Source organism: Falco punctatus, assembly GCF_963210335.1.
Source record: "Falco punctatus genome assembly, chromosome: 16".
Classification (NCBI taxonomy): Eukaryota; Metazoa; Chordata; class Aves; order Falconiformes; family Falconidae; genus Falco; species Falco punctatus.
The window spans coordinates 7,417,414-7,434,377 of NC_137596.1; the positions used below are offsets into that span (position 1 = coordinate 7,417,414).

Consider the following 16,964-nt stretch of genomic DNA (forward strand, 5'->3'; position numbering starts at 1 on the left):
GGGCATAGACTTTATTTGTATGATGCATAGCAACTGTTCTAGCGCGTCATGTATGAAATTCTTCAGTAATATCTGCAGTGTTACTTAATGCTTTTGTGTATGTATATATAAAATAACTGCCTTGCCTGAGAACTCCTGTTAAGGTCTTGTCATTCATTTCCTTCTGCTGAAGAGTATCCTGGTGAGGTGAGCATTATGCTCTGGTGCTTCATTTGTAGCTGCAAGGTATTGCTGAGGAATTGAATGTAACAGAATTAAAGATGTTTCTGTTGGTAAGAAAAGCAGTAATAATATTAACAGGATTTAAAAGGTGCTAAATAGAGAAGTATTCTTTATGCTGCATGTCTTGCATGTTTTTATTTGATGTTTCTTCTGCAGATGGCAGGACCTTATTGCTCAGATGGCAGGGACTGTAAAAATGGGGAGTACCAGAAGAGTGATTCCATTACCACAGTCAGGACCTGGCGAGTAAGTAAAAGCAGCTGGAAGAAGAAGGGCTCGTTTTTCTTTTTCCAGTACTCCTTCTTCTGCTCAAAGTTTGCCATTCAAAGCACGGATTCTCATGCAGCAGTTCAGATATGTGACTAAAAGAATGTGTTTGTTCTTTCCTCCCTGCAGAGAAGAGCGTGAAGAAGAGGAGCAGCAGAAGCTTAAAGAGCAGCATGACATTCCTGCCAGTAGTCTACAAAGTCCAGGTAAAACAGTGGTCCAGGTAAATGGTGTCAGTAGTTTTGCTGCATGGAGTGCAAATGTGCCAAGCCTTACTCCTTGTGGCTTGGGGATCTTTTGGTAGCTTTGACACTTTTCTGGAAAGAAATGATTTCTTTACAGGTCACATAGAGAAGTGATACTGAACCTCTTGACGTACCTCTCACTATTTCCATCTGTTTTATTAATTGCTGGGAAATATTCTTTTTTCCCCTGGGAAGAATTGACCTTTTACCAATCCCATGCTCAAGAACTGTATTTTTCAGTGTTTTCTGAGATACCTGTGTGAAGCAGAATTTTCTGCAGTTTAACATCATATTTGACATAGTTGTTTAACCTGAATGTGTATTTTCTGTTTACTAGATAAAGATTTGGGCCTCGAATCTCCCTTAATACTGAATGCTCAGTCGTCTTCGCCCATCATGTCTGAAAAGTCCAAGGTAGAAAGTCTTCTTGTGTCAGAAAGACAGTTTGATAAAGTGCAGCAGGCAGACCTGACACTTAAAGATTCTTCTGCATGCTATGAACACACAGCCACCAGTTTACCTTCGGTATCAGAAGGGCAGTGGGCACTGGATGCATTAAGGAACTGTAAGTATCTGTGGGCAGTGTCTGGGATGCGATTTGGAAATTGTTAGGTCAACCATCTAAATCAATGAGCTAATATAAAATCTAAAGCCCATTTCTATAAAATATCAATTCTCTCTGTGCTCTACATCACAGTATAGCAAAACAAAATGGATCTGACAGCAAGGAGTTCTAAGTTCTGAATTCGTATACTGGCCCTTTCTGTGGCTTGAGGCCTCTTGTTGTTTTTCTGTGGTTTTCCCATGTATAAAATGATGGTGGTAGTGAATTGTTACTTACTGTCCATGAAGTTCTTTGATAACAGCAGATTGCAGAACTTTGTGCCGTGCTGTACAGTGCCATGGCTAGTTGGCAGTTTTTTTAAAAGACAATGCAGTTAGCCTGTGGACTTATTTTCATAGCACTGGAGCAGAATAGGAGAGGTTGCATGAGTTGCAGAATATGATTCTGCATATTTTTTTGTAAAATCCTACAAATGAGATTGGATATATGTGAGCTTGGCAAAGTCTAGGTTCAGATTTTCTGAGGAATTGGGAGGTGGTTGGATATAATTAGATCAACACTTGTTCGTGTTGAAAAGAAATTTTCCTGATGGACAGATTATTCTGTAGAATTGTTTATAGAAGATTTTTAATCACTTTCTCCATCCTCCGGTATACCTCCTTTCACAGGAAGAATGCAGGGCTGTGCAACCTACTTGATCAGAGCTAGCAGTGCAATTCCTAAATATAACTTCCTAAAATTTGAATGAATTCATTAATCCATGTATCTCTTCTTGGCAACTCTGAAAGGGACACGAAGTCCCTCAATTGTACTTGGAGGCAGTAGCCAGTATTGCTTCTCTGTGGGTCATTTGCTTTTACCCAAATGCAGAGCATTCATATCCTTGGCCCAAATTCCCTCTTCCGTCTCCCTCTACAAGTAATGACAGTTCTCTGCAATCTAGTAGGTTATCTTGGATCTTTAGATCCATTTATGCTTCTCCTTACAGGGTTCAAAGTCCTTTTCTAATTCTGAATGCTGTACAAGTGTCCTTGGTACTTGTTTTCAGAGACTAGCGATAAGGTAATCTTAGTCTGCGGGGTGCGTAGAGACAGTATTGGTGACCCAGCATCTCATGACTATTCAGGCTGTAAAGAGCAGCCCTCTGACAGCAGCAGTGGGTCACTCACATTTTGACAGGAGCCTTCCACTTAGATGAGTGACTGTTCTGTTGTATGAAATCATAGCTTTTCTTGGGTGTTAAATGATCATTATATGTTGAGATTGAACAGTGTTCTTATGCTCTTGACAGTATCACATTTTTGTTTTGAACAATGTGTCCTTATTATGAAGTGTTTGGTTGGGATAATTTGGGAACCAAAGGAATGTGGGTTGAAGTTCAAACAAGAATAAATTTGCATGAAATTTTGGGGGAAATGTGTCTTCAATTTTTTTGATCTGTCATTTCAAAGTTGAGTGGAATATTCTCAATATGCTTGTTTCTCAGGTGGGAATCCCCTATTACAGCCGTAAGCTTTAGGTCACCTGGGGGCGTGAGTGAAACCTGGGCACTCATCAGTGCTCCACCTCACTTGCTGGATAATTTCAGTAGGTGATTTCTCGGTTGTTCCCTAAGCAAAGTGGAACTTGCACTGATCTGTTTGCTGTTGCTTGTAAGGTAACATGTAGACTAAGGCTTCAGACCATACATACTTATTTTAATCCTGGTTTTTCCTACCAAGAGTAATAAGAGGGCTGGCTGCTATAAGAGAGAGACCTTTCTGAAAGGGTGGCCTTAGGTCTAGCTTATTCGTTGTTAGGGAGGTTATGGTCTGAGAAGCCTTGTGAACGTTATCTCTACTTGCAGTGGGCTTGCTGAAACAATTGTTGGTACAGCAGCTTGGCTTTTCTGAGAAGGGGACCCTTGAAGACCGGCAACGCTTTCCCAGGTTTCGGACCGTTTCTCATGAAGCCCAAACGGAGAGCAGAAGTGAGTCTGGACTACAGCACTCTGACAATAACAAATTTCACCAGCCTGGAACGGACAGAACGCTTCTGAGAACCGGAACTAATGAGTCCACAGCTGGTTATGGCCTCCGGACTTCAGCTGAATCACCAGCTTCAGGGGATGCCATGCAGCTGATCGTGAGAGACCCCAGATCAAGTAGTACCTTAGCAATAGACCGCATGAGTATGAATCTGGAGATCTCAGCCGCAGAGCTGGAAGGGGTGGCCGCTGATGAAAGTGGGGAGCATTTTTTTGATGCTCGAGAAGCTCACAGTGATGAAAATCCATCTGAAAGTGAACTAATGGAAAGGAAGGAGGAAGAGGATGTGCAAATACGGATCTCAGGTGAGCATATTTCATTCGCTCATTGAATGATAGTCTGTCCAGATTCAGTATTAGAGATGTCCCCTTTTCCTACATGGTATAGGATATTTAAAGTTAACTTTCAGACCCTGACAGTAATTTTAGCCCTGAAAAGGGCTTTGCAAACATGTGCCTAATGAATTCTCCTTTTTTATGAAAGGAGAAGCTGAAATACTGTGGGGTTAATACACTGTGACAGACTGTAATTGTGGAGGCACCGGGCACAATGCAAGCTCTTGATTGCGGTTGCCACAGGACCGCTTTATCTCTCAGCTGACTGTTGGGACCTGTAGGGAGAACATTTTCCCTGAAGGAAAGCACTTCCCTAGTCTGTACACACAGAGTCCCCATGACTCCTGCTATTTTGTAGGTACTGTCTTGGTTTCTCCTGACCAAGCCTCAGGAAAAAAACCTAAGAGTTTAGCTTTGCACTGTAATTATCTCCTGCGACCTTACCCCAATGTGAAGGTCTTCAAAGATAATTTTTGTTATTTCTATTATTTTTACTACATATGGTATATTTGGCAGTTACCTGAGTAACATCTCAATGTGTATCTATTGTAGCCCTCAACAAGGTTATAGAGCTTTTAACTCAGCAGGTAACTAGCTCTAAGACAGCAGCTGTGAGCACTTTCATGGGACTTTGCATGCTTTGTGTTTGGAAAGTCCTGTGATGATTTTGATCAGCTGACATGGTGGCACACTACTAAATTTGGTAGACAAGTTGAGGTTTATCTCACATGTATGTTATAGTAGATGTAGGTACTAGAAGGTAGATTCTATATGACTATTAGTCTTAAAATTTCTCATCCATAAATATGTTTTTACTTGAAAACTGGATTCTCTCAATGTGAACAAGCCAATTTTTGACATTTGACTGCCTGAATGCTGCTTTCCAACTACATATTGAAAATAATTTTTCTTTCCCTGAATTACCAAGACATTTTAAATTATTAAAACTGAGCCAACAACTTGAAGCATCTAATTTATTTGTCACCTCTTACGCTGTTTACTTTCTTAACTGTGCAGGCACATCAAAATTAGATTGACCTGTTTTTAGTCAGTTCTGACTCCACATGCTAGCTTTGCTGTAATACTGTAGAGAAATTATTTAATATAATCCTATTGCTAAGTGCAGGTTGTGAAAGCATTTCTGTCTATAATTGCTTTATCTTTTAACATATCATCAGCAAGCTAAACTTTAAAGCTAACCCATCTAAAACCATCGTCAGCACCATAGCTAGTTAAGCGGAGGTTGGAAATCTAGCAGTCTGTCGGGTACCATTAGTGTAAGTGCACGTTTTTCAGATGTTATAATGGAAACACAGATTTTTTGGAAAACAGGAAGGTAGGTGATTAGCTCATCTAATCATGTAATTCTCAAACTGCAGTCCCCAAACCAGCCATGATCTCTGAAGCCTAATTCAGAATCAAACTAGTCTGGTCTGATACAATCACTATTCTGTATAGTGTTCACAAATGCTTTTTCTTACCCATTTTGAAATGTCTCAAGAGATCTGGGCCTCTCACCACTTATCTTCCTTAAAGTCTGCTTAAACTGTCTACAGTTCAGTGGTTCTTGGTGATTATTGAGCTGGAGGTGTTAGTAAAAAGCTGTTCTCTTAACAGGAAATTATTTGATCCTTGATGGATATGGAACAGTGCAGGAGAGCTCCACAGATGAGGAGATATCATCTCTGGTTCTCCAGTGCACTGCAGGTGGCCGCACCTCTTTGGACTCTGCACAGCAGCAGCCACTTTCCCCACGGGACACGCAGTCGGATGGAGGAAGCTCCCCGTTTGCTGAGGAGATGATGGCCTCACGCTGGGGGGGAGTGGAAGAGTCCTGCTCTTTTGTAGCAAGCCCTCACTTCTCTATAGAGTCACGTGTGCAGATGATGCAGTATATTCAGAAGATAGAGGATGACCTTGAAAAGTTAAAGGTACACTAAGTTTCTATTTGCAGTATCAGGATTTTCATATTCCATTTCATTTCAGAAGAGAGCTTGAAAATAATTTTGAGGGGGAAGGAGGCAGCCATGCCTGCTTTTTTGTCTTTGACTCTTACCTCTAGAACCTTTTGAAGCAGAAACGTGGTGCTGTTTTGGTTGCATTGAGTTGTGGGTTACGAGAGGCAAGTAGTTCCGCTAGAGCTAGCGGGTATGTATGTTGCTTTGATTTGAATTCGGAGAGTTTCCTGAGGGATAGGACAAAACCAAAGCAAATCTGCAGCAGTGGAGTTTTGAAAGGGCCGCTGGCCTAAGGAATAGGAATGCCTGACATAAAATGACTTACCAAATCTGTTGTATACTGCTGCTGATGTCAAATGGAGATGCTAAATTGCAGCAGACCGGTAAACAAGGTTTTCAGACTTGCTGTATTCAAAATGATGGTTTTGTATATGCTGGGGATTTTTTATACACAACAGCCATTGCTGTAGAAGTGTTATAGCGTCTTGACGTGCAAGTCATACCAACATGTTAGGTCAGTAGCCAGCCTTTAATTTAACTGAAGTCTGAAAAGTGGAGTATTGCATCCAAGTGGAAGGCCTGATGAAGGTGCCGATAAAGGAGCTGAGATCCACTGTGGGTCACTGTGCAACATGAGTGATTTCAGTCCACTCACTGGTAGTAAAACTTCCCTTTTCCTGTTTGAAGCCCTCTTTGTTCACTTGGTAATTAAAGAGCCACTTGAGTTTTGGGGTTGTTTTTTGTTTTGTAGGAGGTTGAGGAAGACTACACCATTCTCCGACGCCAAGGGCTGGCTGGATCAGCCTCCACAGGAGAGCACTCAGGTACGCAGCCAGACTGTCTCTAATTGGTAGCATATACCACATTAGCTTCAGACATTAAACAAAGAGCACAAAGTCAATTATTGATGTTTCTCACATGCACGCAAAAGGTTTCACCTACTTCAGCAGCTTTCACAGGGCTGAGACCATGCTGATTCCGGGAAAGGTCAGTTGTATCCATCGAGACTCACGTGTGCAGAGGAGCTTGTTCCTTCCTCTGAAAAGGTTGCTCACAAGCTGTCTCACTCATACCTGCCAAAGACCTACATCTCGGGATGTACAACTTCTCTGTCAGAGAAGGCTAGATTGATGTAAAATCCCAAAGGAAGATTTTTTGAGCATGTAAAATGAGTACAGTCTGTTTTCTCTTTCTCTGGAGTGTCTCTAGTGCTGTGTAAAGTGGTTGCCGTGGGTCCCTTTAAATTGGCCTTGGGCATCCTAGAAATGTAATTTGCTGGAATTAACTAACAAAGGTTGTCAAGGTTAAATGGCTGCGCTGTTTCTCATATAACGCGCTTTCACTGCTAATATTAGTGTTTAGAAACGTTAGCCATTCTTCTCTAATTGCGCTCCCTTTCTCTCACCATCCTTTTTTTTGTTTTTCTTTTTTTTCTTCTTCCTTCAGACAAAAGCTAGTCATGTTTTCAGGAGTGACTGAAGATTGGATGAAGAGTATCAGGATACAGTACCCGCTGTCTTCCTTGTGGACTTTGAGACAAGAGGGTTTGGACCATCCACATGTGAACCATACTTTAGCAAAGTGGGAATGGGGTGCTTTTCCTGTGGGGCATCTGCACTATCTTGTCAGTGAGGGAGCCTATTCTATTCTGCTCCTTTCCTTGCTACCAGAAATTCATTTTTCAGAACAGAAAAACCAAACCAAATGTACAGAGCTTTGGGTGTAGGATATAAAAATGTATTTAGACATTAAAAAAAAAAAATCAATGTATTTATTTGACTTCATTCCGTGTATCAAAAGCACATTTTAATTTTTTAATCTGCCTTTTTTTGTTCTATTTTAATTGGGTAGTGACAGTTCTAGCCCTCTGCATATAGTACACCCAGCCTGCCACTGCTCCTGAACCAAAGGTCAGGTCTGAGGGGAGAGGGTGTGCCTATGTGCAAGTGTATCTTTACTTCACTGGACTGGACTCTGCACTCCCTGCTGGCAATCAAACTGCCATGCGAAGAGCTAATTACGAAGGTGTTAGGATGACTTCTGGCTGGAGCTATCTGTATTCAACAATTGCATGGGAACTGCTCATGTCACCATATGTGTAACAAGAATTTTCCATGCACTAAATAGCCAGGCACTTGAGATGGGCAAATTTTCTTTTTCCCCTCTCCCATTAGGGGTCTCCTTCGTTGACATGCAAGATTAGAGTGGGAGAGGAGAAAGGTAGGTTTAATTTTTTTCTTGACTTTGTTGGCTTTGATCATTGTCTCCTTTGTAAAGTGATAAAAATACTTGGACCTGCAGCACTTTCGTAACTCTTCTCTGGATCAAAAAGAAAAAATGCAAACCCAGAAGTGTTTCAAAGATGTGGGGCAGATCTGCCCCTGATCCACTACTGAATGAACAAGGGCTGCCATTTGAGTTAGCCACAGGTACTGCTGATTATAGGGCCAGTAAGTTTTAGTACCTGAAAGTATGTCTTGCTGAGGGCTTGGGGTGGGTTTGGAGGTTTTTCTGGGGGGTGGGCTTGGGTTCGTTTTTGGGTTTGGTTTTTTTTTCTTTATATATAGATATATATATATAAAACCCCTGGTTTGTGCCAATGTGTTCTTACTGAAACAGAGATGTGCAAAACAAAGTAGGCTGAAACAGCTCTCTAGTACTTCGTTAGGCCTGTTGTAATGGGGTTTGTTGTTGGAATTCCTTCCAGTCTGGGAACAAGTTGGTGAATATCAGGCTGCCGGCAAAGCTCATGTGGGACAGCCTAAGCCGGCTGCGCCTCTGCTCTGAAGTTGGTCCTAGGGCAGGCAGTTCCTGCTTGGCATAGGTGGTTGAAGCTGTCCCCACTATCACAGCCACCATGAACAGGACTGCTAGTGGGAAGTGTGTAGGGCAGTCTCTTTTGCACCCTCTTCCCAAGTCTTAAACCAGTTAGCGAACCCAAACCGACCAGCATGCCAGACCTGTAAATCGCATTAACATGTCAGGACTGCTATAGCATTGCTCGTATCGTGAAATGCTGAGACTCTGTCTTTGGTCAGCATAAAGATCATGCTCCTTGCTCCTTTAAAGCAAATGTTTTCTCTTTAGCTACTGGCAAGAAATCAGATCGGTCCTTTGTCTACTCATGTAGGAAAAAACCAGTTATTGTTCTTCCCATTAGAGATCCGCAAGGAATAAGTTCTTGTAAAGACTGACAGAGTTTCAGCAGAGATGATCTTGGGCCTGGTGTGGAAGTTGGAGCCGTGAACCCTCACAGAGTAGGGAGGAGTTTCTCTTGTTTTAAAAGCCAATTGCACAAAGTGTCATTTTTCACCAGCGGAGCATTACACTGCCAACACAAGCCACGTTCTCTTCCAGGCTGGCAGGAGCTTCCTTTTTCCTAGCACCCACCAAGGCCTGTCCTGTTGCACCTGCATGAGTGTCCTGGCAGTATTAGCTGAGCGCTTCCATTCTTACGTGGGTGGGATCTCCCCTCCTCACCTTCAGCCATACGGTTCCTTTGGTTATAAACTTGTAGGCTTCCCCTGATAAACCCTGAAACTAGAATGCTGCCTCATGCTGATGTGGCGTCTTGTACGTGGTCCTGCCAGAAAGAGATCTGGGCTATAGCCAGCGTTGGTGTTTAAGGCCCTTTCTCCCTCCCAGCTCCCCTTCATCGGCTGGCATGGTGCTTGCCTGGGTCTGCACTCCAGAAACAGGAGCAGTCACTATGACCTTAGCTGTCTGAAAGCTTTCCAACAGGCTTCCATGGTTGGTTGAAAATTACCACGGAACTATTAGAGAGCTTAGTCTGGCTTTCCAGGAGTGTGCTGGAAGACCAGGAAAGGCGGGACCTGTGAAGCCCTGGTTGCTTAATGCTTCCCTTGTGACTGAAGGTAAAATCCTTGGTTCTCGGGTTTTCTCCAACTTGCATGAATTTCAAGGTTCATGGTGAGCAACATATTGCATGAGATGTAGCTGTTCAGATGTGCCACGGGGCAGCAATCTGCCCTTGCTGCCTCTGAGGTTTTCACCTTTGCATAAGCATTTTGTAGCATCATCTGCCACTATATTGATTCATCTCTCATAGGTGTAGTAGCAGTGAAAAAGCTGGGAGTGCAGAGTATTTATGCTGCCATGTCATCCTTACGTTATTGCCTCCAGAGATGCTGGAGTGGAATTTTCCCCACCATCCCCTAATACTACCTTGGACATAATCAACTGGGAGGCCAGGTGCAGTTTTGTCCCTGTCAGCTCTCAAGATGTACAAGGGGAAACATCCACACTTTGTGCCAGGCTCACAATGATGACAGAGAGGCCTTTGTGCTAGATGAAATGGACAGTCTGCAGAGCAGGAGATTGCAGAGAGCTTTAAGGAGTGTTAGAGAAGACCAACCCATTTGAACCCAGTTTTATGGGCAATATAAATGACACGCTGTGCTCTGTCCTGTTTATTTTTTTCGTTTCAGCTGGCCTTCTTATGCTACATTGATCGTCCTCACAAATAGGGCATTACTTCTCTAGAAAAATGATGGTGGGGTCAGGGATCCATTATCTTCTGAGAGCAGTAATCTGAAATAATGGGCAGTCCTTTTTCCTCTCTAGCACATCTACTGTATAGCAGACATCAGGCCATGTCTTGCTGTGTGGAAGGAGCTGGAACTCAAATGCACTATGCAGGATTCTCATTTTTTTTTTTCTCCCCCTTTAAGCCATAAGACTACCCTTTTTAAAATTCCAGTTTGCAGTGTAAGGAAGCATTTTAATTTGCCCCTCGTTGGTGGATGGTTGATTGTACATTCCCTTACTGAAACTGGATAGCAGAGCAGGACAGTGTTCTCTGGGTTTTTTTGCCCCAGGCCTTCCCAATGTTTTGGGTTTTTTTTCCTTCCCCAAATAAAAGATGAGCAAGGGTTTCTCATCTTGGGAACAAAGACAAAGTATAGCAGCCATTCTTGCATATCCTTCTGAGAAGTGTTTTCTGCTGTTACGGGATGTAGTTCATGGACAAGCAAAAAGGTCCGATGGGTATTTTCTGGAATGGGCAATTTCCTTCTCCTGTAGAAGGGTAGAAGAGCAAACGTGTTTGATCACTCTGGTTTCTTTAATGAACATGCCTTCTCTGTAGGGAGGGGAAATTCCTTTAATGTGTCCTGTAGGTGGGATCAGAAAGAAGGATGAGGAATGTAAACCTCAAGAGCTAAGAAGTCTAGATGGCTGGTCAGCTTTCAGACAGCACTATGCCTATTTCCAGTGTTTTCATAAAACGTAGATACTCTGATTTACAGGTACTGTCCCTGTTATTAGAAGACGGGTCTGACGCTTCAGCAGGTGACCCTCAATTTTAATCTCAGTGCTTGATGGTATCTGGCATTGTTTTCTCCCTGTGTTCCCCAAAGAAATCCCCGAATTCCCTCCCCCTCAGGTGCCAACTGACAAGCAGATGTACTGCAAAAGGGATACTGCAGCCAAAACACTGCTGTTTTATTTTGAATTAAGTCTTGTGGAGCTCTCTTCATACTAGAATATTTTTATTTTCTTTGTACAACATACAATCATGTACTCTTAACAGAGATTTACTTTAAAGAGAAGAAAAAAATCTGGAAGTATTCTTTAAAAAATACACAAAAATCTTTATTAATAATCCTGTATTTTTACTGATCATGTTTGAATGTCTAAAAAGACTTTATTGTTCTAATTATCCAGATGTATGTTTGTAAAATAGCTCTTTTATGACTTAGCTGATAAGGTTGTATGTTTCTGGAATTAAATATTGGTCACTTAAAAAAAATATCTGTTTTCAGGATCTGGGAAATAGAAAATTTAAGCGTTTCAAGTATCATTAAATAAGCTTAAAGGAAATAAGTTTTGTCTGCTGGATTTTTTGTTTGGTTTTTTTGAGGTTTTTTTGTTTTAATTGCCTCGAATGTTTGGCAGGACAAACTGTCTTGATTGGCAAAGGAAGCTTTCACTTGGTACAAGTGACCTTTCAGAATCTGTTGTTGCTGATGCAAGTGTGGGGACCCCCAGTTCTCCCAGTTCACACAATTCTGGTTGAGCAGCTGCTGTTCCTTGAGGAGGGAGTGAGAGCCTCCTGCCAGCAGCAGAGGGGATGCTCTCCTGGGGACACTGCCTGTGCCCAGCTGGTGGGCAAAGGGAGCGAAAACGCTGCTGTTCTCGTTTGGTCGAGGTAGAAAGCTCCCGTATTTCCAGGCACTGGCTGTTTCCCCGCCTGCTGTCCTGTCCCCTTCTAGTTTGAGTGGGAATGTTTGGGCTGTGTGAGCAACTTCAGTTCTGGTTGATGAGTTCACTCCAACCACCTGTATCTCACCCCCATCCTAACCTTGTGAATAAAGTGCAAGAAATTGATGCTTTGGACTCGGCGGTCTCTGCTTAGAGGGGCTTCTAGCAGTGTATCTCATTTGGTGTGTCTTCTCCGAAGCTCTGTGCCCAAGGTGGTCCTTAAAAAGAAAAACACAGGGGGTGAGAAAGTAGTACTGAATCTCCAGAGATCTTACTCAAGTCTTAAAACCTCTGACACTGAAGGCACCGGGTGCAGACTCTTCACAGATCTTAAGTACCTTGACCAAATTCCTGCTGGTCGGAGCGGGTCAGTGAGTAGCTAGTCTTATTCTGAAGTCAAATGAGCCTTCCTGAAAGAACTGAAGTTCCAGATCGGTAAGTAATCAATGTTTATGCTCCCCTCGCATCCTGGACTTGTACTACTTTGCTTCTCTGTGTTGGTGTCAGCAGCAGTCCTGTGTGAAGGCTGTAATCAAGCAGGGATATCTGTATATGCCATATAATGTAATGAGTATCCTGGTAAACGAGGGCAAAAGAAAGCTCACAAAATAAGAGCAGAAGGGTGCTTGTTTGGGAGCTGCCTTTCACAGGATGGTGCTGTCGGGTGCCTTGCCGACTGCAGTCTGCGTTGTACAGGGAAGAACGTCCCTATGTCTTCCCTGTGGTGTTGACCAGTAAGGAGGAATTGGCACAAAACATCAACAATGAGAAAACAAATCTGCGACTGGATCTAAGCAGAGAATAGTTCAGAACGCTCCCCACGGTAAGCGATGCATTGGTTGTGTTTCACACAGCTTGTGGTGCAGCTGTGGCTGTCCTGTTTGTTTCTGCGGTTGCTGGCTGTGATTTGAAGTGGAGTTTTGCCCTTCAGAGTGAATTTCCTACTTGGGTGCAACACCCGCTATCGCATTCACTGGAATGCTTTTTGTTTGCTGATACTTCATCCTGTATCACTAACAGCAGTTTAATGAACACTTTAAAAAGTCCAGCGTAGCTGTCACCATTCGTGCTTTGGCTCATCTGATCACGTTTGACAAATCTGAGCAGTGAGTTTCGCTTTCTATTTCAAGTCGGTTTTGTGTTGCTGTGCTCCAGCACTTACCTGCTGTAGGGGCTGCTTTTAAGTTTGTAGCATTGTAGTTATAAATCCAACCAGAACCACGGTCCAATGAAATGAAGTAAGTTGATTTTATTAACTTAGAAGCTTATTCGTATTTTTAAAATGGAATCAGTTTTGACTGTTAGGAACTGTTGGTATGTAGCCTTTCAACGTGATACTACAGCTTTAGTCTCTTTGCAATTTTTTATTGTTTAAATCTTGCTGGACTAATTTTTCCCCTGATGCCTAACGACAAGCATTTGCTCTTCAACCAAAAGGCTGCAGCTTCATATCAGATGTTAGCCAGAGTCCATTGGGCTTAAATGATAGTTTGCTTGTGTTCTGTGAAGTGACTCTTTTCCCTTATATACATCTTTTGGGTTTAAACTTTATACCTTTTGACTAAGTTTGGTTTCTTCCAGCAAGTTCCTTTTGAGCCTGCCTTCTCTGGAGTGTTCCCAAAGATGGTGCGTATGTGTGAGGTGATGTGTGCGGCAGAACAAGACACTTGTTTTTCCTCTGTAGGCTGCTCTGTTTTACCAAGTTAGAGTTTCTGGAAGATGAAACTTCACCCGTGTGCTTGGCAGCTCATGCCTCCCCTTCACACGGTGTGGGATAGTGTGCCTTTGGGGACAGTCACGTAACGGGAGCTGTATCGTACTGGTCTGCGTATCGGTGCATGGGAGCACTTGAGACTTTTCATTTCCATTCTTTTGCTGGATATTTTTCCCTCCACTAGAATCAAACAGAAATTTGAAAGAGAAATGAAATTGAAACTTGCTGTTGAGGGAACTTGCAGAATTTTTAATAGGGAACATCTGTGCTAAGAGTTCCGTGCCAAGGCCTCTGTTTTGTGGTGTTATCTGCAGAGGGTGCTTTACCGGAATACCTGTCATTTAGCGATATTCCTGTCCTTAGCTTTTGACTTCCCTGAAAAGTGATGCAGTCACATTTCTGATCAACACGATGATAAAAATAAATGAATAAAAAACAAGCACCAAAACAGAACATGAACTAAATCAGGTATATTTCTGAAAGTCGTGTCCCCTCTTCTTTTTATTATCTTTTTTTTATTCCCCTTCTGCAGTATGTGTATGAAGCTCTTTGAGAGATTACTTTATTATAATTGGTAATCTGAGCTCTATTATGCTTTCCTAATGATGCTGTTTGTGTTTTGCCTATTTAAATTTTATTTTACATATTCCCTTTACTGTGCTGCTGTAAATAAATGATTCTAAATAAACAGCTCAGAAAAAGCTGAGCTTTGTGTCTTCTCCTGCAGCCTATTCCATTGAATCCCAGCTAGGGATGGGGGAGAACCATGCTGCATCGTTCAGGGCTCTTTCACATAAGTGATCATGGAATTAATCTCTTTGCTGCCTGCCGTAGATAGGGAAGGAAGACACAAGAGAGGATTCAGAGAGTCTTACTGCGGGTGGGTTTGTGTAATTTCTGGGTTTTGTTATTTAAAGTATTGTGGTCGTGCAGCATAGCTCCCGGAAACGTTGGCATGTTTGGTAGCAGTTGTCCATGAATACATCTTCTGTGGGAATGCCTGACGGTTCTAGCTCGGACTGAGGTCCTCGCTGTGCTACAGACTTTTCAAGACCAATTTCTGGGCCAGAAAGCTTGGAGTTTAGGTAGAGTTGCAGCATGTGTTGGGATCCTGAGATGGAGGAGTGCTGACTTTGTAACGCGTCTCTTGTGCCGTTCACCTCCCGGTCTTTCTTGTGAAGTGTCTTTCCCAGCTTTACCTGGGCCTGGGGGTATTCACCTAGAGGGATTTGCCACTGTTGCTTGCACACCCAGTGATCCCAGGGTCTTTGGGGTGGCGGGTGGACAGAACATTTTCCCTAAATGGTAAAAGATGACTATTTATTGTTTTGTTTCAGGAAACATCTTTTGGCAAGGGTGGCCTTGGTATTTGCTGAAGAATGTCTACAAAGTACCTTTTCTTTTTATCAGCTACTCACTGCACTTTAGATTATTGTTTTTCTTCTCCCAAAATAGTTGTGAAGGTTTGTGTAAAATGGAAATTGTCCTGTCCTTAGCACGTATGCTTTGCCAGTTGGTCAGATTATCTTGAGGGTGAATATATTGCCAGCGGAATGGACTCGGGCAGGGCACAGCTGACACAAAATGAAAGCTTGGATGTATTTGCTTTAAGAGTGATCCAACATGCTGGCAGTAAAGACACGAGTGTCGTGCCACAGCATGGGACTGATACTTAGCATATGTCTGTTTTGAGATGTTGGCTTAAAAAAATCTTCAAAACTTTGTAGACACCTGCTCTTTAAAAAGGAGGGCCAGGGTAGCTTCTGAGGGGGAGGCTTAGGTAGCCAGAAGTTTTGTTAGAACCTTCAGTTCCACGCTGGAAACGTTGGAGCAGCGCGGCCCAGATAGCGTGAGATGGAACAAAGCAGGAAAATACGGCGGCTGCTGTGTGAGAGACTGTGGAGCTGGAAGTGTTGCAAATTGGTTTCCAGCCCCATTAACTAATTTGATCACTTCTTGGAAAATATTTCTGGGAGAAGTGTGTTCCTTGCTTGAGATGACTGTGCAGATCCCTCCTGCATCTCTCCATATTGCAAACAAAACAAAACAAAAAAAAAACAAACCAAAAAAACCCCACAGGGCTTCCTCCTTCAGTCAGGGAGCATCTATTTCTCCCCTTCCTCGCCAGATGGGAGTTTACAGCTGCAAATCATCAGTCGGGCTTTTGGCAGAATAAAATGCCCAAAATATCTCTGCCACTTTCTTGTACGAGTTTGTTTGTTTCCAGATGTCTGCGGCTTATTCAGCGTGAAGTATTTTCCCTGATCAATATTTTAACCTTCTTGTTGATATTTACTTAGTGCTGCTGAATAAACTGTATTAAGTGGAGCTCCATGGATGGGAGAGTAAATCTACATTTCTATCAGCTCTCTGGGGGTTTTGCAATAATTCATATTATCTGAGGTTATTGTTATACTAGGATATTAATGAGCACATCTTCCTTCCTCCTGTCTCTTGAAGCTTCAATTCAGGTCCCACTTCTGGTGCTAAAACAACATCTCGGTTCTGAATTAGCATGGAAAGGAGAGAGCTTTGTGTTTGCCTCCGGTTGGTTCCAGTTTGAAAGAATGCTTCCTCTTTAGTTCTATAAAGTCGTGTTTGATATAACTCCATCTGTTTCCCTTTGACCTTTGTGATGAGAGGGAGATCAAACCCTTCTCTGTGGGTCTTCATTGCATTTTGAAATCCTGCTGGAGGTTTCTGCTCCTTCTACCATCTTCTTTTAAACCTCTGAAGTCTAATTAGACAGCACTGAGCAGAAGAGACGCTCTCGCTTTTCTCCAGCAGTTCTGGTGTTTGTTTACTATTCAACACAAGAACTTGATTATAGAACTGCCTGTTCTGTGTTCTGCTGTGCATGCCCTTTACGTCGCATTTCACCTCCAAATACTGACTCTTTTTAGCTTTTTTTTTTTTTAATAATTTCTGTCCTGGAAGAAACATGTTCTCAATGTTTTGAAAGCCCTTCTGACCCATTCATCATCATCATTTTAGTGAATGCATGCAGCAGAAGTCAAATAGCCTCAATTGTATCTTATATTGAACTCTTTTTTTTTTTTTTTTTTTTTTTTTTTTTTTTTTTTTTTCCCTCTGCAATGTCTTTATTCTGCTATAATAAAACTACCCCTGTCACTGCTGAGCTATTGCTCATCTGTCTCTCTCCATAAGATGGGCTCTGCTTCTAGACTGGAGTTGGCAAAAAGAAAATGCTTATGTGAGGTAGGACACCATCAGTCCACCTTCAAAACAAAAAAAAAAGAACCCATCACAAAGTATTTCTTCCATGCTGCTGCTGCTGTTGCAGGTGGCAGCTGCAGCGCACGTGGCGTGGCAGGGATGGTGGGCATCTCCTGTTAGTCTTACACGTGGGAGAGCTGGTGGTAGCTCAGCTGGTGGCAAAGGAGCAGGG

General features: G+C 42.6%; 1 protein-coding gene across 4 annotated transcripts in view; it reads left to right on the forward strand.

The window, feature by feature from the left end:
• ARHGEF12 (Rho guanine nucleotide exchange factor 12) overlaps window positions 1-11,463 on the forward strand; it is an 80,672-nt gene extending 69,209 nt beyond the window's left edge. For all 4 annotated transcript variants that reach the window (XM_080366959.1, XM_080366960.1, XM_080366962.1 and 1 more), the window contains 7 exons: window positions 379-468; window positions 619-695; window positions 1,072-1,299; window positions 3,146-3,631; window positions 5,279-5,592; window positions 6,371-6,443; window positions 7,066-11,463. In XM_080366959.1, coding sequence (XP_080223085.1) covers window positions 379-468; window positions 619-695; window positions 1,072-1,299; window positions 3,146-3,631; window positions 5,279-5,592; window positions 6,371-6,443; window positions 7,066-7,076 — 1,279 coding nt within the window. In that variant the 3' untranslated portion in view covers window positions 7,077-11,463. The remainder of the gene's footprint in view (window positions 1-378; window positions 469-618; window positions 696-1,071; window positions 1,300-3,145; window positions 3,632-5,278; window positions 5,593-6,370; window positions 6,444-7,065) is intronic.
• The last annotated feature ends 5,501 nt before the right edge of the window (window positions 11,464-16,964 follow it).